Source organism: Phalacrocorax carbo, chromosome Z (assembly GCF_963921805.1).
Source record: "Phalacrocorax carbo chromosome Z, bPhaCar2.1, whole genome shotgun sequence".
NCBI lineage: Eukaryota > Metazoa > Chordata > Aves > Suliformes > Phalacrocoracidae > Phalacrocorax > Phalacrocorax carbo.
The window spans coordinates 74,569,386-74,591,458 of NC_087548.1; the positions used below are offsets into that span (position 1 = coordinate 74,569,386).

Genomic DNA, 22,073 nt, shown 5'->3' on the forward strand with positions numbered 1-22,073 from the left:
TCTGTAAAAGTTAGATAAGCTAAGCCCCAACTATGGCACACTCATAAGCCAGGTTAAGTAATTCCCCCACCTGCAAAACAGAAAAAAGTCTGTTATGCATCGATTTTTCCACCAAGGAATTTTAAATGGTATTTTGCATTCTGAAAAATATGATCACGTGGCATGCTTTTTGGGGATGAGACTTTAAGACAAACAGAAACTAAATGCATATCAGTACCAAGCCACAACGGGACATTTAAAGCCTAACAACCCACCCTATTATGTTAAATCTACTTTTCGGGTTCAAGATGGACAAGATGTCCTTTACTAAGTCAAGGACTGCTTGACTAAAGAAAGCAGGAAATGAAACCTAACGGGACTTATGCTTTTAGTTTAAGACACAAGACTCTTGCAGAAGGAATACCTTCTGGGTTCTGACTCATTATCAGAGGTGATGAGATGGAGCTAAGTGGCAAGTACAGAATTTTTTTCTGCACATCCTCACTGAGTGTTACAGGAGTTTTCAGGTCAGGCATTCAGCCAAAAAGGGCAATGCTTACCAGAACAGTTTCAGCCTGCGTACATACAGTGTACATCTTCTATTTCACTATCTACCCATTCAGAAGCATATTTTAGCTCTAGCTGATCTGGCTTCTCAACAGTCATTAACACCTGACCTAAAAATGCTATTAAAGTGCTTCTTTTCCTGTTGTAATTATATTAAGTTTTGTGGACCTTTACATAAGTGACTAAGTTAGCAATAAAAGCTAGCACTCATTCCATCCCAAGTATAAAGACCTCAGCATTTACTAATCCATGCTTCTTTCTCCAGGTATTAATACTAATTTTGATGCAGAGTGATAATCATGTGTCTCTTCTGGCATCTGAATTTGAAAACTGATTTCAACAATTCTTTAAAGCATGCCAAAGGTGATCACCTCTTCTGAATTTTACACTCAATTGGGTGAAAGCAAAACATAGTTTCAGACAATGATAAGAGAAGCCTTATGAACAAAGTGGAAGTTGGGGCCTGGTGCTACAAGGGGAAATTCATTACAATAACAATTCATGACTGGTACAAATTTATTTCCCAAGTGAGTAGCCTCAGATCAAGAAACCCCAAAGATATTTTAGATATGTGACACACCAGACAAAAAAAAAAAAACAACACTGCAGGTGAAGCAGTTGTAGTAGGTAGAGAGATGCATCTTGGAGATTATATAAACCTAAAATGAAATACAGAGTTATTAATGAGAATTAGATTGTGTTTTGATGTTAGGAGACAAGCACATCTATCTTATTTTAAAGTTTAATATCATTTAAACGCCCTGGACATCACTGTGAAGGATCAGTGGTTGCACTGATCTCAGTAAAAATATATATTCCTTGATAGCTGGTTTCTTGTCACAAAAATACCATCTACACAGGTCTCAAATATATTTCAGCTGTTAAATTACTGATTTATAAGCTAATGTTGTTTCAAGCAAGTAGAAGATTCTGGATGGCACACTGAGTCAACTAGCAGAAGTATGAACAATCTGACTGGTGCAAATCGAAATCAAAAAGAAAAACCTTCAAGTTAGCTCATCAGACTCTTCCTTCCCCTTATTCCCTATAGAAAATATAGCAAGTAAGCCTTAGATGCTTATCGATTGAAAAAAAACCAAACAAAAACATTTACAGAGAAAACACACACCATTGAAGAAGAACTGTGATAAAATTTTTTTTCTATGTATACCTGGAGCTGGAGTAGAGTCACTCATGGTTAAAGGCCTGTTACTGGCACCAGAAGAAACTTGTCAGGTCCACACTAAAAAATAAAAGACAAGATTATTAGTAAAACCTGTTACAGAGAAAGAACCTGATAAAAAGGTGCAACAACTCCTGTAATTTATTCTTCCCAAGAACACCCCCTTTCTATACACATTATCCACTAGTGCTGTGGACTTATTTTCTAAGAAAAAATGCCAAACACATAACTTTTCCTCTGTCTCAGGATGTCAGCTGTATTACACCTTCTTACTTCTCTTATTATTTATGCTACTACAGCTTACATTTTAAAAGATCAAGAACAACAAATGTTTATGAAAAGAAATGACCTGGCTGCAGGTGCTGGGTCTGCAATACAACACTGCTTCCAGATGTGAGTAAAGACACAGCCACCCAACATTTGTGACTGGACCCAGAATCACAGAATGGTAGGAATTGGAAGGGACCTCTGGAGATCATCTTGTCCAACCCCCTGCTTGAGCAGGCACACCCAGAGCAGGGGGCACAGGAACGCAGCCAGGTGGGGTTTGAATGTCTCCAGGGAAGGAGACTCCACACCCTCCCTGGGCAGCCTGTGCCACTGCTCTGGCACCCGCACAGGGAAGGGGTTTCTTCTTGTGTTCAGATGGAAGTTCCTGTGTTTCAGTGGACCTTGAGCAAAACTATCTCAAGACATATTTAAATATACCTATGGCATTTTTTTAAAAACCTGATCTTTGTCCTAACAATGTGATGGTGGATCATAGGTATTTAGAAAAAATACTGAAAATCAGGGTGTATGCTTTAAGAATACTGATGATTTGAGGCTCTAACTACTAACAGAGAAAAGTTTGAGCACTAGAGATTCTATTCTATTCTACGGAATGTCTATAAATCAACAATAATCTGAAGGATTATCAGCTTTCTCAGAACAAGTTCTAGCATATTCCCCCCCCCAGAAATGTATGTAACCTTCTGCCACCCCATCACTACAGTTTCATACAGTAATAATATAGCCTGTGGGATTGTGCTGTAAACTGATGAAGCAATTCCAGGTTAAAAAGACATACACAGAGAAACACAATTCATATGGCTGCAGTGATCTGCAGAGTTGTAATGTCTCTGTAGGACCGCCGTGTATCCATACTACTGAAGCTGTTGCTCACTGCAGCACAAAATGAACGGCTCCAGGGTGGGGCACTAAACCAGCTTCAACAGGGATAAAAAAGATAACACAAAATTACAACCTTCAGTCATGACATGTGCCTGTACCTACACTGATACATATTTGATCATCATCCACTAAGACAACTCCCTAGATTTTCCCTTTCTGCTGACAACCATTAACCTGGTGATATAGCAGCAAAACACAATGAAAGCTTTTTTAAATCCAAAGTTCATCACCTAGTCAACTGTTTTACTTGGACTAATAAAGTACCAGCAAGGCTTTGAGCCTCTTACAATACAGAGAATCATTATTACAGAAGTGTAACTGTCTTCATATCTTCAATGAGATACAAGGAGGATTTAAAAATGAACATATTTTTACCTGTGTTTATGTTTAAAATAACAAACAAACACTAAATCAAGACACCATAGAATAACTGGCCTGCCACTTTCATGCTAAGTCTAGAGCCCTTATTACAAAATTTAGTTTCTTATAATTACAAGATTTTTATTATAGTTTTTTTAAATTATTTGAATGCTCCACTGAAACACTATTTTAATTTGTAACTTTTGATACTAAGTTACATACCTACTCATACAATTACAGCATATTTATTTATTATAACATGCCCCCTGGAAGGATGTAGAGCTATGTGGACTGGAAAGAGTCTCTCTCTAGTTACACATTCACTATTCAAAAGTTCTGAAGTACAATTCTGGTGCAAAACCAACTGCCTGTCTTTGGGATGCAACACGTTAGGCATAAAACTTCGTCTGACCTGGATTAAAAATCAGTTAAGCGGCATCAAACTCGAAACAGCAAGTACTCTAATTTTATACATGGGGACAGGGGAAAAAAGTGTACCTCTGATAATTAAAGCCTTGAAGTCGTATTTTAAGCACTTTCAATATCTCGCATGTAGTCTGCTTCATTATAACCACTTAATACTCATGTTTACCCTTCACTATAGTAGCAGAAACCAGAAACACAGGTACTTGTTTTTTAAAGAATTCAGGTTATATTTAACTCAACATTTTTTTCCTATTATTAATGGTACTCACCAACTACAATAACAGAAAAAGTGAAAATATAAATTTTGAAAGAACCTCAGCCCCATGCCCTAAATAGGACCTAATCAGGACCTAAATCAGGCCTGCAAGAATTGTAAGTGACCATTTTAACAAATGCTAAGTTGTTTTTCACAGTATGATATGTGGGAAAACCATAGTTCTCCCCTCCCCAGGATACCAACACAAACTTAAAAATATTTACAAAGATTGAAACCTTAAAAAGGCAGATGGTATCACATGGGGTCAGAGCAAGCTGGTAACAATTTCAGCTTCATAAAACACAGATTTCAAAGTTCTGTGGTGTCACGGTTTAGGTCAGGACAGATTAAACGCATTAATTACTATGAATAACTGGGTTTTTTATTCCTTCTGTGAAAGAGTGATTATTAACGCAAAGAACACTACAAAGTTTGGTGTTCGACAGAACTCTACAGAAAAGTGCTTTCGCTACTTCCTGCTTCCTTGCTGAAAGGAGCAGTGTGTACCAGAAGGCCAGACCCTAGTTACTTGGATGATGTTGGCTCAGTAGGCCAAGGCACATTCCACCACTGCTCAACACCTCAGTAGTACTCATCAGTCTGATAATAAAAAGTAGGAAGTTACTCACATCTTAAATTAAGACCTTCTGCAACAGTTTCCAGATCTGTATATACAAGACTAACAGCCATGGCTAAGATTACAAGTGCTCCCAACAGTGTGACAATGGGGAGAGCAAGGAGGGAGAACAAGGCATTAGTATTTGTACTCCAACCAGATAACATATCTTAACAATGTGCTTCAGCTGCAGTAGCTACACTGTGAGCAGTCTCACATATATTCGCATGCCAGTGCAGCATTTTGATTTCTACCTCCCGGTTAATATCTAGGAGGCCTAATGGCTTTGTGATTTGTGCCTTTCAGCCTGCTTAGTTTTGGAGGACGCTGTTCTGGGAGGCCTTCAAGATGCAAATAGTTCCAATTTACACTCCCAGCCCAGGTCTTTGTTGATTGTGGCGATATATACTGCTTGGCCCTTTTGAGGGTTGCCAATTTGTTTTCTGGTGGGCTTTCCCCTTTGAAATATAGGCATTGTCATGTTGCACCTGTGCACTGAGTTTTTCCAAATCCCATGCTTTTTCCCCACAAGTTAGCTATCCTCATCTCTGTCAATTCTCACTTCCAGTGTGTGAGCCAGACCCAAAGGGGCAATGGCAACCATCCAAGCATCAGTATACAGGCATAACCTGGGCCACTTCCTCTGTAACATTAGATCAGTGGCCAGTCTTGTGGCTTGGACTTCCAAGAACTGTTCTGATTGTCCTTCACCTTCATGCATTTCTACCACCTGCTGAATAGGACTCCAAAGAGCACCTTTCCATATTCTCTCACTGCCAATAATGTGACAAGAACATCTGTGTAGAGGGAATACAGCTTGTATCCCAGAGTTTCCTGAGCATGGGGTAACACCTTGAATTAGGCCCCAAAATAATGATTTTTGGGCCATTTTATTGGCATTTCTACAAGGCCTGGATGTCCCTGTTTCCTCATCTGATCCCACTGGGTAAGCAGGGCTGTCCATCAGAGGAAGTAGAACTTTCCACATGATGAGTTGAGGGCACTTCTCCTTTCATCATCCAGTACCAGAAGCCAAGGGACCAGCAGCAGTTGTGACCCCATCCCCCACCACTGCAGATGCTGCCCAGATTCCCTCACAGATGGCTCACATTTCTTTTTCTGTCAGGACATACTTCTCTCAGCAACAAGGCAGGACCCAGGTCAAGCCACAAGTCAGTCTGTGGGTCAGGGTCTGGATCAACAAGGTTCTCAGCCAGCCACAAGCATGGCTGTGAATGAGCTGCAGACAGGCACGCATAGGACATAGCCTGGGCAGTGTCTAAAGGCCTGGGTCTGGGCTGGAATAGAGCTCATGGGCAGGGGGTGTGGGTGGAAGCCCCAGGCAAGGCTCATCAGGGTCATTAAGACCTTCTAGCACACTCAGGGGCCTAATAATGTCTTTCTTGCTGCTTGGATTCACATTCTCAGGTGGCTAACTCCATGGTCATCCACAGCTGTCATTGGAAACAGACCTCAGCCACTACACCTTCCCGTTATACGGCTCTAAGCTATGGGCACACACATCCCAGCACTATAATTGTGAAGTTAGTTGATTTTCCACTACTCCTCATTTATTATCAGTCTTCAGGTCACTATTTAAGGGTCACACGGTTTCAGTTTCTCACAACATTAGCTGTTTTTGCAACTTTTCAATCCTTCTCCAAGTCTAGCAGAATCCACAGTGAGAAACAACCTCTTCCCATAGATGTGAGGGTATAAAAAGTTAAGATACACTGCTTAGAGAACAGCCACACAGCCTTGACTCTTATTTCTTCAAACTGCTCCTTAAGTAACACACACTGGTCATCCCTTCCTCTCCCCAGGAACCAAAGTCTTATACCACAGACACCCCAGACAGCGTACGGAGGATTTGCTACACTTGCTTATATACTGGGAGTTGCTGAATGATGATAGAAAACAAGGAATGGAAAAAAAATTGAACTCCTCCTGTTACTGTTTTACATGTTTCAAGATGTTAGTGCTGTCTGATCTACATTATTAAAACACTGTATCAAGTAGGAGTTAGTGTTATCCTATATGCAATATTGACAGACCATACTGAAGAGCAGCTAGTGTTATCATACTCTATGCACACTATTAGTTAGCATCTGCTACATACACTGTTGGCACACCTCACATCGAAGTACTACATACACTTCCTGACATACCCTGGCTCCTCTCCTCCCAGATAGCTAACCTGCCAGCTGTAAGTGGTCTCAGCATCATGGACATTCAGACATTTCATTTGCATCACTTGCCTTTCTTGGGTTTTATTTCTCTCTTTTTGTTATTTTCCTTTTCATTAAAATATTATCATAATAAATTGTATTTCAAATATTAAACTGTTCTTATCTCAACCTACAAGTGGTCTCACTTTTACTCTTCAATTACCTCCCCCATCCCACTTGGGGGGGGTGGTGGTGTAGAATGAGAGAGCAGCTGCGTGGTGCTTAGCTGCTGGATGGGGTTAAACAAGGACAAGTCAAAAGATGTTTACGTGATATAAACACCCAGTGACCTAAATAAACCACCAGTAAGGTGTCTCTTTTGAATTCTGTCAGAAGAGAATTTACATAGCCTTAGAAAGTATAAAAGTGCCATTACTGGTCAATCTGGTTTATAATTTGTTATTATTAAAGGTTAAAATTGAGAAAGAAATACAACTATGTGGAACAGACCAAAAACATGAGGCTTCTGACTGTCCATATGCTATCAGCAAAAAACAGGCAGGGTTATGGTAAAAGTAGTAACAAGTGTATATGAAAGGCTATAAAAAGATTCCTACCTTTCAACTGACTGCTAGAATTTCTGTAACAACACTGTACAAAGAAAAAAAATGAAGAGAGAAAATGGAAGATGTTACCAATTTATTACAAAGGTAATGGTAAATAAAGGAAGAAAGAACAACGTTATTATAAAAGTAGAAATGTGTTGAGCTGTGGATTTTTTTTTCTCTTGCAAAAGGAAGCAGTTTAACAATGCACAGCACGGGGATGAAAAGAATATGACAGGCAGGATCACAGTAGCAATCAATAAAATTTCTGCAAAATTTCTATATGAAACACACCCTTTTTACCCTTCATTTCCAACCCTAGTTCCTTCTGAAAACAGAAAAATGCATAAACAGGATTCCAAGGTACAATGTTTGTCAGCAGCTCTACCTTGTAGCATGAAAGACACCTACTTTTGTTACTTCAGTTTCTATTGTACTGCAGAACTAAATATAGATAACTTAGTTTAACAAAAGTAGTACTTGGGGAAAAAAATTCTCAATTCCCATGAATCCAAAGAACCACCATGGATTCACAGGAAGCTACCAAAAAGATTTGTCTCTTAACTGATCGTTCAATTAAAAAGCATGAAATTGCTTTTCCTAACTTACAAATTTTCAGAGCCTTAAAGCTGTCGTAAAAAAATCCCATTCTCAACCATGACACTCTAAAGACACATGTTTTGGTTTGTTTGCCTTTTGAGTATTTAATTATCAGCTTCCCGTTTAAAGCTTTTCTCCAGAAAAACGAAAGCCAGAAATTTTTTATATTCTTTAAAAGGAAGGTTCAAGTTCTCAATCAATCACATAACTCTAGGACTAAAAGCTCTTAGAATTGCACACTTGAAGTCAAGTGGTTGGGAAGTAATAAAAGCCTACATGATGATGTGCATCACGTAAATAACTATTACTGGAATAAGCTCTTGTCCTAATAGATGAAAGATTTGCATCAAGATCAACTATAGAGTATAATACGTCTATTCAAAAGCTGAATTTTTCAATTACTACTTAGTATTTTCTAGGAGACTAATGTTGTATGCAAGAAAAACATGGTCACACCTATGATAACCACAGTTCTTGTATTTTTTGTCTCATCTGTGTTTTGTTTCCTCCCCACTTCCTTAGCAATGTTTCTTATCAGTTTCTCACTGCTTGGCACTTTCTCATGCAATGGTGTCTCTTCCTCAGCTCAACTCTGCTTCATTTGTTGGAACAATTAGTAACAAACTAGCCACTGTAAGAATCATCCTTTAGATTAAAGCTTCAGTATTAACACACTGATTACATAAATCAGGGCAAAGACAATCTCAGACTTTCTGGAGACTCAGAAGACAGCACAGCATTAATATACCCCTATTTTTGTTTACATTATCCCCTGTATCCAGAAAGCCTACATCTTTTGTTTAAATGAACGCTCCATCTTTTCAGTATAGATGGACAAGCTGCTCTTCCCTCTTTTCCCCCTCTCTTAAATATCACATCACACAAAATGAACTTTTCCCTTCAGTTTTACTTCACAAATCATACATCCTCTAACAGTCTTCATTTCTTCCAACTCTCAACAGAACACACAAGTTAGTTGATGAAATAGTAATTTTCGCTGATCAAGGTATATACTGTGAAGTGATATAACAGTAACACTAAAGTAATTTTACTGTTAAGTATGACTTTTTCTGTTTTAACCCTACCCTTTTGATTACAAACATACAACAAACTATGGGAGAAACATGATTCTAAGAACAGCTATGAAGCAAATATAGTTCCTGAATTGTATTAATATTTAAATCCATGCATCCTGTTAATATTATCTGTGTTTTATAAAATGCAGGTAACTAAATGAGTTACCACCTTTGGTGATGTACAGTTTTAAATTAGATTCCTTTGGTCGAACATCAAGTTATTGACACTTATTATTCTAGAACATGTTTAGAGAACTCCGGATCCTGCTGAGATGTGGCTTCATACTTGTTATGTGTTAAGAGTCCTTGTCCCTATCTTTTAAAGTACACACTGAAACAGCAACCAGTACCACGATAGAGATCTCCTCCAAGAGAATGTTATCGATAACACACTTCGCTACACTTCCCACAAGTGTGCATTAAAAATAGAGATTTTTTTAAATTTATTTTTACACAAAACAGATGAAGCCCAAGGCACTAAAATAAAGTTTAAAAAAATTAAAAATTCCCAATCAATCATAATCTACAGTAAAGACAGTATTTATGCTATTCCTGCCAGTCCTTGGCCCTACAGAGAGCAACAATTATATGGCAAAAACAAGAAACGGAGAGCAAAGGCAGTAGGGGAACACAGCATAGACTGACTAATCTTTGCATTTACATAGAAGTCCTATGAGTGTATATACATACAAATATACACACATAGACTTTAGACTTATTTTACATGATGGTAAGACAAAAAATGCCATTAGCAAACTGATTTCCTTATAGAAAGTATGATACGCGATCCTACAGGTAAGATAGCAATGAAGGGTTATTTTCAAGTTACTTCTGCATTTTTAAAGCACTTAATTTTACTTCCATGGATTTTTCTCTATTTTAGAAAACAAAGCAAGTGTACAAGCTCCATTTTGATAAATTTCAAATAATGTATTAGGGGATAAAGCAGGGTTGTAGAGAATAAACAGAAACTATATATAAACATAGTCTTCTTCACCGGCAGACTTAAGTAACACTTCCAGACTCATGACAATTAAGACAACGCAGTTTCTGAAGCAACAGGCAGCTGCTTTTAATCGGGTGGGGGGCAGGGGGGAACAAAATCTGGAACTGCATAGAATTATAGACACTTATTTTGTTCATCAGGAAGTGATGCCTATACTCATTGACCTTTCCTTAAGCAATACTCAAGCTCGTGCATTAAGCTGACCTATAAGACTGGACAATATATGTAGCTTTTCTGTCCATATCTTCATTCACACTTTGATACCCCATCCATATAAATACTTGGTTGTCTGGAGGGGAGGGAGGGGGGAGAGGGGGGAAAAGGGGGGAGACAGGGTGAAAAAACAAATGCACTATAGTTGGTAGTAAAAAGAGAAAATGAACAACCAAAAAACCTGCTGAAATGGAACTGGAAAGAATATCCTGATGAAGCCAAGCAAAACTAGGTAGGAAAAGAAGGCCTAACAAATGCAAGAGGGATCACATGTAATTTCTAAACTATATCACCTGGCAATGTTAAAAGTTAGTAAAATACTGAGATGCTATATTCATTCCATTTTGAGTGGTCTTTGGGGTCACTGTGGCAACATGCATTTCATGCTGACTGCCAAACACTATTTTAAGTGTGTCTAGCCCAGAAAATGTTATGGTTAAAAGGCTGAAGTCGTATAGAATCACAGAATCATTTAGGTAGGAAGAGACCTTTAAGATATGGGAGTCTGTATCTCATAAAGGGTTGAAGCATAGTTTACACACTCAAATGCAACGCCTGAAGTAATTTGTCTCTCTGGACATGTGCATAAATGTTCTTTGAATCCTCCCTTTAAGAACATCTTTTTTCAAAAGTATTGCAGTCTAGGAATTACCTAGTAAGCAAGAATCAAAAGTTGGAGTGATACTCTTAACCAAATCACTGCAAGGTGCAGTAGAACAGATCTGCAGTGGTCTGCTCTTCATGAAAAACTGAAGTTATTTCATGCCTTTCTCATGTGCCATTGCACATGTAGCTACCATGCCACCTAAAGGCAAGTAAAAGAGTTACCAGTCCCTGACTTCTCCGCGAGGTCTGATCCCAAACTGCAAGACACGGTAAGTTTTGATTTCTGCCTATACCTGAACTGTTTTTGAATCGTCCTTATTCCCATGATTAATGCAAGTGACCTCCCAAGAGATAGTAAGGTTTTGTTTAAACGGTAAGATCCTAGCAGGGAGTACTGACCCCATCAAACAGTTGTGCACTTGTGCAAAGTATGCACACTTGCACAGAGTGCAAGTATGTAAATATTGTCTTGAATCCTTTGCTTCTGGTACTATTGAGAAAGAGTGATCTGTCTTTTCCTTTACTTTAAATGCCAATACAATATACCATGTCTTTTAATGAATAAGAATGGCAGCAAGTTAAATTACTTGTAGTACAGTGTGATTAAGAAAATTAATCACGAAGATAATGGTTAGGTTATTGAATCATATGGGCATTCATTCCATTGGCTTTCATAGGGAACTTAGGGTGCAGTTTCCTGGTCAGTTTAAGCGGATCTAAGGCTGCAGGGAGAAGACGCAGTCATGACATTCCCCACCTTTGTGTTTTCATGGCTCCCCCTGCAGTGACTAACAACTGTGAGGCAGCATGGTACCAGAATAATTCACTGCGTTGTTACATGCAACAATTGCTACTCCATGAGGGAGGTGCAGGAACGTGCTGCCAAGGATGGTGCTGCACTTTTGGCAACAACCCTGAGTTTTAACAACTTCAGCTAACGAGAAAATAGCAGGAGCAGGGAAGGGTGGTATCAACACAAACAATCAGAAAACTTTTTCCTTTTTACCTACCCACTCTGCAACGCACACTCAAAAATGTTGCTTCTTACTCCAGCATAAAAGTCACATCCACAGAAGTCAAGAGATAGGCTCTATTTTCACACGCTGAAATAAGATTAAAAAAACCCTCTTCCATAAAGATTATGCAGCATACAATGAAATTAAAAATACACAATGGTCAAAAGCAGAAAAACCAAAATCAAGAGTGCAATTCTGTGCAACAGACAGTGAGCGCAAAAGAAAATAATTAAGAACTGTACCTTGAAAAGTGCAGGCTCTAGGCATAGTTTTAGCACACCACACTCATGTTTTGGCATCATATTATGTTTAATTGGGATATCCTTTAAAAGAAAGATGACCTAAACACACTTTCACTTATCACTTTATACCTCCAGAGGTGCTTCAGCTAGCGCAGGATTAATTCAGCAGAAAACTTGATAAATACTCCCTGGTAGGACCCAGTGTACTTAACCGCCAATCTCCTCTCCACAGCGTACCTAAGCGGACTAATTTTCTTGACTATAGACCAAATCAAATACATAGCCATCTGACAACTGCTAATGAACCTATGAGATTGATTTACATTTTGCTATTTTTGTGTTTCTGATTATGTCAGATGATTCCCATTTCTGATTATACCAGATATTAATAGTAAACAAGTATGTTCAGTGAACAGCCAGCTCATAGGGAGAGATAATTTCCTTCATACTAGGCCTACATTAGATATTTTTCACAAGCACATGACTCAAGGTGGGTTAGAAACAGGTATTGATGAAGGATGTCAGATTTGTACAGTTCAAGAACTATACAGATTTTGCTTATACCGTTTCTATGCAAAACAGAATGAACGTTAACCTTAAAGTTATCTTTAATATTAGTATTTCAGGGCAGTACACCAACTGATGCATGCCCCTTTTCCCCCTCCTCTCTCAACTGAAATAATGAAGCCTTTATGAAAATTAAAAAGCAGTTTGCAATAGAAACTCATCATACTAGTTGAAAGAGAATAAGGACCCCACAGGAAGCGTTCACTCAGCTTAGGTAGCAAGTCCAGCAACTCTACATCCTAAGAGGAAAAAAAAATTGTATTTTCCCATGGATTAAAAGAATAAAGGTACTTGTTTCTCATAAGCACATTTGACAGATTAAAAAAAGAGGAGATTCGCAGGTGAGCAAGAACTTCCTTAATTTTCTTTTGAAATTTTCCAAAAAGTAGTTTCAAAGTAAACGTGAAAAAATTCTGACTATGGCAAAATGACTCATTACATTTTTTGAATGAAGTTCTCCAAAAACATACTTCCTAACACTATATGCTTTTTGATTAACCAGCATGTATTCGAGAGTGTTCTTGTCAGCCGGCGTCCCTATCAAGGCTTCCACTGCAACAGTGTAAAAAACTGTCAGAAAAGTTTGGGCTGCACTGCTTCGAGTCATCAGAAAGAAAAGAAAAAAAGAAAAAAAGGTCTTCCTAACTTCTGTTCTAGAGTTCCTAGATTTTAAGAACAGCTAAGATTTTACAGGTCACTGAAGTACAGGACGCACTTTAAGTTAATCGTATCTACATCTTTGCATGAAGTTAGAAGCACGGGCTTTAGCGATCGCGTCCGTTTTCACATATGCATAGTTGTGATGAAAAAAATAAAAGCAACAGCAAAGTACTTTACTGACATTACGCACAGTTACTTTCCTGGGGCAGCTGAATTTCCCACCATGGTCAAACTCCTCAGACTTTGGATTTTGAACTACCAATAGGCAGAGGAAATAATACCAGCAATCACTTTTGCACTTAAAAAGTAGTGATGGAAGCTGGCAGTACATGTAGTAAACTTGGGTTTACTACTTCGTTTCAAGTTAAGGAACTTTATCAAGACATAGACAGCAGTCAATGTACATTGCGCTACCCCGGCAGTGGGAGCGCAACACTTCAAACTTGCTAGAAATAATTTTATCTTCTGAGGACCACATATCGTATAAGCTTTATCACTGTAACAATTCCCTGTGTACTTAAGGCCTGCGGTGCGGTCTATAAAAATGCATTTAGGACTACATGAATAACCATTCTGATTATTGATTAACCTTGCAGAACAGATGTCAATCAGTTCGCTTCCACATACGCACTTCTATCGGCAGACAGCAGCACCCACAGGTCTTCTCCGCCACAAAGAGCCACCCGCCACGTATGAGGTGCTCAGCTTAACACACGAAACTGCTACCTCCAAAACCCCGTTGCAACCCTCACTCACCTTTAAGACAGCAGCACACCAAAGGGCTTTCTAACGGGTTAAAAAGGGCAACTCTATGACAAGATTAAATCAGCCCCACAAGGAGCAGCACGCGAGAGGCGAAGGCTACCTCCTCATCCTGCCTGGAGCACCATGGAGTTAGGTGAGGGCAGCCCCATCCCCAGCCCATCCCAGTCCCAGTCCCCATCCCATCCCCAGTCCCCAGTCCCCCGTCCCCCGTCCCCATCACAACCCCAACCCACCGCTGCGCGCCCGCCCTCACTGCCAGTGCGTAGCTAGCCCCAGGCACCGGCACAGGGACCCCACCGGGAGGAAGCGAGGAAGAAGAACAGGCGGCAAGGAAGAAGAAGCGGCGGCGAGGAAGCGGCAGCGAACAAGAAGAGGCGGCGGCGAGGAAGCGGCAGCGAACAAGAAGAGGCGGCGGCGAGGAAGCGGCAGCGAACAAGAAGAGGCGGCGGCGAGGAAGCGGCAGCGAACAAGAAGAGGCGGCGGCGAGGAAGCGGCAAACAAGAAGAGGCGGCGGCGAGGAAGCGAACAACAAGCAGCGGCGGCGGCGAGGAAGCGAACAACAAGCAGCGGCGGCGGCGAGGAAGCGAACAACAAGCAGCGGCGGCGGCGAGGAAGCGAACAACAAGCAGCGGCGGCGGCGAGGAAGCGAACAACAAGCAGCGGCGGCGGCAAAGAAGCGAACAACAAGCAGCGGCGGCGGCAAAGAAGCGAGGAAGAAGAAGCGGCGGCGGCAAAGAAGCGAGGAAGAAGAAGCGGCGGCGGCAAAGAAGCGAGGAAGAAGAAGCGGCGGCGGCAAAGAAGCGAGGAAGAAGAAGCGGCGGCGGCAAAGAAGCGAGGAAGAAGAAGCGGCGGCAAAGAAGCGAGGAAGAAGAAGCGGCGGCAAAGAAGCGAGGAAGAAGAAGCGGCGGCAAAGAAGCGAGGAAGAAGAAGCGGCGGCAAAGAAGCGAGGAAGAAGAAGCGGCGGCAAAGAAGCGAGGAAGAAGAAGCGGCGGCGAGGAAGAAGAAGCGGCGGCGAGGAAGAAGAAGCGGCGGCGAGGAAGAAGAAGCGGCGGCGAGGAAGAAGAAGCGGCGGCGAGGAAGCAGCAAAGAAGAAGAAGCGGCGGCGAGGAAGCAGCAAAGAAGAAGAAGTGGCGGCGAGGAAGCAGCAAAGAAGAAGAAGCGGCGGCGAGGAAGCAGCAAAGAAGAAGAAGCGGCGGCGAGGAAGCAGCAAAGAAGAAGAAGCGGCGGCGAGGAAGCAGCAAAGAAGAAGAAGCGGCGGCGGCGAGGAAGCAGCAAAGAAGAAGAAGCGGCGGCGGCGAGGAAGCAGCGAAGAAGAAGCGGCGGCGGCGAGGAAGCAGCGAAGAAGAAGCGGCGGCGGCGAGGAAGCAGCAAAGAAGAAGCGGCGGCGAGGAAGAAGAAGCGGCGGCGAGGAAGAAGAAGCGGCGGCGAGGAAGAAGAAGCGGCGGCGAGGAAGAAGAAGCGGCGGCGAGGAAGAAGAAGCGGCGGCGAGGAAGAAGAAGCGGCGGCGAGGAAGAAGAAGCGGCGGCGAGGAAGCAGCAAAGAAGAAGAAGCGGCGGTGGCGAGGAAGCAGCAAAGAAGAAGAAGCGGCGGCGAGGAAGAAGAAGCGGCGGCGAGGAAGAAGAAGCGGCGGCGAGGAAGAAGAAGCGGCGGCGAGGAAGAAGAAGCGGCGGCAAGGAAGAAGAAGCGGCGGCAAGGAAGCGAGGAAGAAGCGAAGAAGAAGCGAGGAAGAAGCGAAGAAGAAGTGAAGAAGAAGCGAGGAAGAAGCGAAGAAGAAGCGAGGAAGAAGCGAAGAAGAAGCGAGGAAGAAGCGAGGAAGAAGCGAGGAAGAAGCGAGGAAGAAGCGAAGAAGAAGCGAAGAAGAAGCGAAGAAGAAGCGAAGAAGAAGCGAAGAAGAAGCGAAGAAGAAGCGAGGAAGAAGCGAAGAAGAAGCGAGGAAGAAGCGAAGAAGAAGCGAAGAAGAAGCGAAGAAGAAGCGAGGAAGAAGCGAAGAAGAAGCGAGGAAGAAGCGAGGAAGAAGCGAGGAAGAAGCGAGGAAGAAGCGAGGAAGAAGCGAGGAAGAAGCGAGGAAGAAGCGAAGAAGAAGCGAAGAAAGCGAGAGAAGAGGAACGCGCACGCTGCGAGTACCAGAAAGCTCCCCGCCAAAGCGCCCGGTTCCTCAGCTCCAGCCCAGCTGCGGTCACTGGTTTCCTCCTTCCACTAGCACCTTGTGGAGCGGTCGCGGCAATATCTCTCTCCACCCGAGCCCGACCCCTCCGAAACCCGGCCCCCCGCCAACATCCACCTTTCCCTGGGCTCCGCTCCTCCGCCGGGGGCGGGGAGTCCCTCCCTCGGCTCACCTCTCCCCACCCCCGGCGCGGCGGCCCGCAGCGCTCCCAGGAGGAAGGAGCCGGGGCAGCCCCCGCCCGCCGCGGCCGCGCCCCGCCCCGCCCCGCCCCGCCCCGGGAGGCGCCAGGTGAAGCCTTTAGGGACGGAGGGGCGGACGGACCGACGGCCGCCCCACAGTGCGGCACCGGAAGCCGGTGCTGACCCACCCATGGCCGGGCCAGGGGCAGCAGCGGTCCGGCGCCAGGGTCGCGGAGGGTGGGTGACAGGGAGCGGTCACGGGCGGGGCCGCTCCCTCCTCCCCTCCCGTCCCTGCCCCGCCCCTCCGGGAGGCATGGCGCAGGCGCAGTGAGGGCTGGCGCCCGCGTCCCCTCGCCTCCTCCCGCCTCCCCCTCGGCCCGGCACATGCGCGGTGCGAAGCCGCCCAGCTGAGGGGCGCAGCGGTCCGCTCCGTGGAGATGGGGGACCGGGGGGGGGGGGGCGCCGGCCCCTTCGACCCTCCGATGTCCCGGCCCTGCGGGGGTTCTGGCGGAGAGCAGTCCGTTTGCTGGAGGCCATGGGGCCCTGCCGGCCGCGTCCCGGGTGGGTCACCCGACTGCGCAGCCCTCGCCCCGTCGGGCGGCCGCGTTCGCCAGTTCCAGGGCTGGCCCTTGGGTTTTCCTCTAGGCGGACAGCTCTCGTTCGCGTTAGAGCTGGTTACGTGGGTTGTAAATTCCCGGGCCGCAGGTGGGACAGCGGGCAGAGGCCTCGAGAAGTGTATGTGAGGCCAGGGGAGCGGGGCGGTGAACAGCTGCGTAATGCACAGCCCTGTGCGGTAGCTGAAGCGTATCTGAGGTGGCTGCGTGCAGGGTCAGATGAGTTGCTTCTCCGTCCTGTTTCCCAGAGGTAGGAGCCCAACGGTGGGATGGGCTGTGTGACACCAGGCAGCTACCAGATGAGGTGTCTGCATGTCATGAGTCTGGAAGGAAATGTGTTCCTATGGTCTGTGTCCTGTGTAGCACGGACTTCAAGAACTTGCCAGAACAAATTCGTTTTCTGGGCTATGGCATTAAAGAAACTTGTAGCCTCAATCAAATGGGTGAGAGTCACAAGACAATTTTTGGCATTATCAAAGTCCTATGACCCTGGTAGACTTCAGTGGGAAATACAGACCTGCCACAGTGTTTGGGATAAAGCTCTTCTTGTGTTGTGTCTCTGTAGAAATATGAGGTATGGAGGTTTCTTTTATCACTCTTGACACAGGTCATCTAAAAATGTGGGAGAAGAGGCAGCTTCAGTTCAAATGGGTTGGAAATTCTGTGTGAGATGTCAGTGGTTTGCATGTTGTGGAAGTTACAAGTGTGATAGTGATGGGAAGTATTGTACGTGTGACGGTCAGAGGGTTAGTGGATAGAGAGAGGCCCTGTTGGTCTCTCCACTGATCCCCTGCCTTGAACAGGAAGGATTAATGTGTGCAAGAGATGTCTTTGTTTTAAGCGTGGCAGATTGTGACAGTTGCTTATTTGACTGATACACAAAATTGCCTGAAAGTAAAAGCAAAACAACGTAATATTAGAAGAGGGGCAGATCCATACACTTTCACAAGCCATTTGCAGGTTGGTGCCCTTATAATGTGAATATTGACAATGTCCTTTGACACAAAGTGTGCAAAGGTTTGCATTCACGGAGTCACAGAATCACAGGATGGCAGGGGTTGGAAGGGACCTCTGGAGATCACCTTGTCCAACCCCCCTGCTTGAGCAGGCACACCCAGAGCAGGGGGCACAGGAGCGCAGCCAGGTGGGGTTTGAATGTCTCCAGGGAAGGAGACTCCACACCCTCCCTGGGCAGCCTGTGCCGCTGCTCTGGCACCCGCACAGGGAAGGGGTTTTTCCGCATATTGAGATGGAACTTCCTGTGTTCCAGTTAGTGCCCGTTGCCCCTTGGCCTGTTGTTGGGCACCACTGAAAATAGCCCAGTCCCATCGTCCTGACACCCACTCTTTAGCTAGTTGTAAGAATTGATGATATCCCCCCTCAGCCTTCTCTTCTCCAGAGCAAACCCAGGTATCTCAGCCTTTCCTCATAAGGCAGATGCTCCAGTCCCCTGATCATCTTCGTAGCTCTCTGCTGGACTTGTTCAAGCAGTTCCCTGTCCTTAAACTTGGGGTTCCAGAACTGGACACAATACTTCAAATATGGTCTCACTAGGGCAGATTAGAGGGGGAGAAAAACCTCCCTCGGCCTGCTGGCCACACTCCTTTTAAGGCAGTGCCTGACACAGTCGTAATACATGACAGTGGCCTTTACAGGGGACTGTGGGATTTCTCATATATTTTCATCTCCTAGAGTTCACTTGGTGCAAGACTTAGCCTGGCACGCAGGCTTTTGATGATTGCGTTTCCCAATGCTCTCTCCCTTTATGCAATGAGAATATAGTTGGCGAGTGAACTACAAGCACTTCCTGGGAGATGATGTCTGTGTCCTATCACCCACTGGAGGGTATTTGCATTGAATATGACAGGACATCCTCTGAGTCCTGCTATAGGGAGAGCAAGTGGAATGTCTGGAGAAGCAGCTGGTGGGTAGCAAGTTCACCAAATACTTAGCACAGTCCCTGCCTGCATCAAGGAGTGCCTAGGGAAGGGAGTGCTTTGGAGTTCATGGAACATACACACCAAAATGGGGGACAGGTTTTGGTCAAAGGCTGTAGGTTTAGAGTCCTGTTGTCTTAAAATAGAATGAAACTTTTTCAGCTGAAGGATAAAGTGGCAAGATACTACTGTGTCTCATCCTTTTTCTCCTTTTTTTTCGCTGAAACATGGTAGCGTACCAGCCTGTCCTTGCTGTCACAGCTGCCAGTGTGGCCACCCCATACACTGTATTGGGGAATTAACCTGACCTTAATAAAAATTTTCTTTTTTAAAACTAGATAATTTGTCAATCAGGTTGGTGCCTTAATGCAAGTCAAAAGGTGTGTCTGTATGCTGTGTTTCTAGTTTGGGACTGTTAGGGCAGGAAGCAAGAAAAGCATCCTGTAGAGAGAGGGAAATTTCATTTCCCTTGTGTACCTTCAAGTTTTTGAGGTTTGTTAGCACAACCTCATACATCCTTTAAACTCAGTCTGAATTCTCTAATCTGGGAGAAGTTGTTGGGTTTTGCTTTTTTTTTTTTTTAATTGGTCTGCTTATTTTACTCATTCTTTTCTTTTCTGCTTGCTTCCCTGGTTGGTTGCGTCTGTTCCTTTTTCTCCCTTTCCAGTTTCTTTGAACTGCATTCTTCCTGATGCATGTCAAATTCGCGATTCTTGCAACTTCAGGGAAGTCGGCGGAGTCGTGCTGTCTATAAACAAGGTGTGAGCGATTGTGTTGAATGGATGTGTTCTGTTTCAGCTGCCTCTTTTATAAGTAGATATAAACTGAACGATGGTCTTATCTACATTAAAGAGCTATATGGTGTAATTTAATTAGATAGATCTTCAAGCAAGAATAGAGGACTGTATGCATAGATCCAATTATATCATCAGGGCCTGGGTGCACAGTAATTAGCCTACTCAGCATACAAATATGATTAGACAGACATAGTCAGCAAACCTGATCTGTTCTAAACAACTATGTTTATCTGTTTTCGGCAGCATGGTGTTTTATGGAAAATGACTTGTCTTTGAGATTATTTGTATCAGGTTTAAAGAAACTTACACCAGGCATATTTTTCTCATTCATATCTTATTGATATTCCTATTGTCCGTATTACTAATACTTTCTTACACTATGAAAAAAATGGCCTGTTTTTCTGTTTTTTAATTTTGTTCTGTCAAACTTACTGCACACAATCCATTTTGGAATTTAGCTGGTCTGTTTATCACAGAAGGACTTTTTATAGGTTCTCAAGACTGTAAACACCTAATTCAGTCAGTTTTTAATGCTTGCCACAAAATCAGTATGTAATCTTCAGAATGATACATTTTTGTCTTTCATTTAATTCTCCTATTAATACTCCTCAGTTTTTTTCTAAAACGTCACATGTACATAGTCAGGCGTGATATGTTTCTGCAAATACAATACAATACAAATTCTAGCAGGAACTTCTTTGTTTAGTTTCCTGGAAAAAAACCAAGATATTTCTTACCAGGGTAGTAACTGACTAGGACATTCAGCTTTGCTCTTACTTGACAACACAAGGCCTTCTCAAGCAACTGTAGCTCCAGAAATAACTGTCCTTATTAAACCTGACAATTCATTCCAACTTGCCATCTCCTCAGCTGCTCTGACCCAACTACTTGTAAGGTCATTCCACAAACTGGATTAAAAAAAGTAACTTCCTCCTCCTCCACCTTTTTGTTGGGATCAGTCCAGTTGGCCAAAGTGGGGACAGCAATTTCCAGTAGCGGGGCAGAGCAGACATCTGGAGGGAGCAGCCATGGACTTCCATGGGTAAACGCTTACCTGACTTACCATGCACTGATGCGGCTGGCAGCTCCTGACAGGGTACGGCCTCTCCACTAGACTGCCACCTGCACCATGGCTCAGCAGCAGGGTGCAGTCCCAGAGCACCAGAGGCAGGTGAGCAGAGCAGAGTGGTGGCTGCAGCAGGTCCTATCAACAATCTGGTGAGCATCAGGCAAAGAGGAGGTAACATGCCATGTCCAAGGTGAATCCACGAAATCCAAACAATGATTCAGGTACAGAGCTAGGAGCAAGCATACCTAAGATGTAGCTCAGGCAGGGACTGAAGGCCCAGGTGTGAGGTTAAATGGAGACCCAAGTCAGAGGGTATAAGTGGAGGCTCTAGGAGAGGCTTGTCAGGGTAACCAAGGCCTGTTTGTCACCTAGGTTCCTGACAGGGACCTGCAGGATATGGGCCTTTCTGTTGACTTTCTGTAGGTTCAGAGGCAGAAGATGGGATGTCAAGATGAAGAGAAGCCAGCAAAAAGGTGAAAAAGTGATAAATGGCTGTTTGGAGGGAAGCTAATGGTGAGAGCTTCCTTTGAGCAGAATGTCTGTTGGAAAAGCAAACACTGCTTTTGGATGAAAAAGTATTCTGGCTTTTTTTTTTTTTTTTGCTAGTACTCATACAGCGTGGAAGGAGCATCTTTTATGCAAAAACATCCCCCCAAGAGCCAAAACACTCTGACTCATGTAATCCATTTTCCCCCAGAATGAAGTGGTTTGACTTTGTTATTTGCTTCGTATTTGAACAGTACTTACTGTCACGATGTAACTAACAAGGATATCCTGATGGTGTAATAACTCTGGTAATACTAATGAAACTCTCAATGTTGGAGATCATTTGGCCTAATGTTTCTTAGTTGATTTGGTTGTTGACTGAAGAGCAACTTGTTTGTTTTTTTTCTGTCTTGCCTATTTTAACCATCCACTTTTCAGGACACAGTAATTTATTGTACTTATGTCTTGACATTTTGTGACCTGGATTTCTGGTACAGCATCTATTCAGTCCAATAAAGTTACAAACAACTTGTAGGAAGATTTGTCATTCAGTGTTCAGACAGCCACTCTCTCTTTTCTGAGTACTTTTTTTCTCAAAGCCATGACATCTAAGTTTTCTCCATTTTTCTTCAAGTGAGGCCACTACTGTGCCTAATAATGGAGAAGCTATCACATCTTTTCCATAGAGAAGCCTTTGTACTTCAATGTGACAACAGCATCACACAAGTATGGTAGACTTGTTA

At 43.5% G+C, this 22,073-nt stretch overlaps 1 protein-coding gene across 4 annotated transcripts in view; it reads right to left on the reverse strand.

The window, feature by feature from the left end:
* The window catches only part of PTBP3 (polypyrimidine tract binding protein 3), a 42,238-nt gene extending 25,516 nt beyond the window's left edge, over nt 1–16,722 (reverse strand). The window contains exons 1-3 of one of the 4 annotated variants that reach the window (XM_064438064.1): nt 16,209–16,360; nt 7,346–7,379; nt 1,718–1,789 (exon numbers count right to left, since the gene is read on the reverse strand). In XM_064438064.1, the coding sequence (XP_064294134.1) occupies nt 1,718–1,742 (25 nt within the window). In that variant the 5' untranslated portion in view covers nt 1,743–1,789; nt 7,346–7,379; nt 16,209–16,360. Of the gene's footprint in view, nt 1–1,717; nt 1,790–7,345; nt 7,380–16,208; nt 16,362–16,615 lie in introns of those variants that run through there. The other 3 variants (XM_064438065.1, XM_064438066.1, XM_064438063.1) reach the window with 3 other exon arrangements.
* Nucleotides 16,723–22,073: the final 5,351 nt, after the last annotated feature.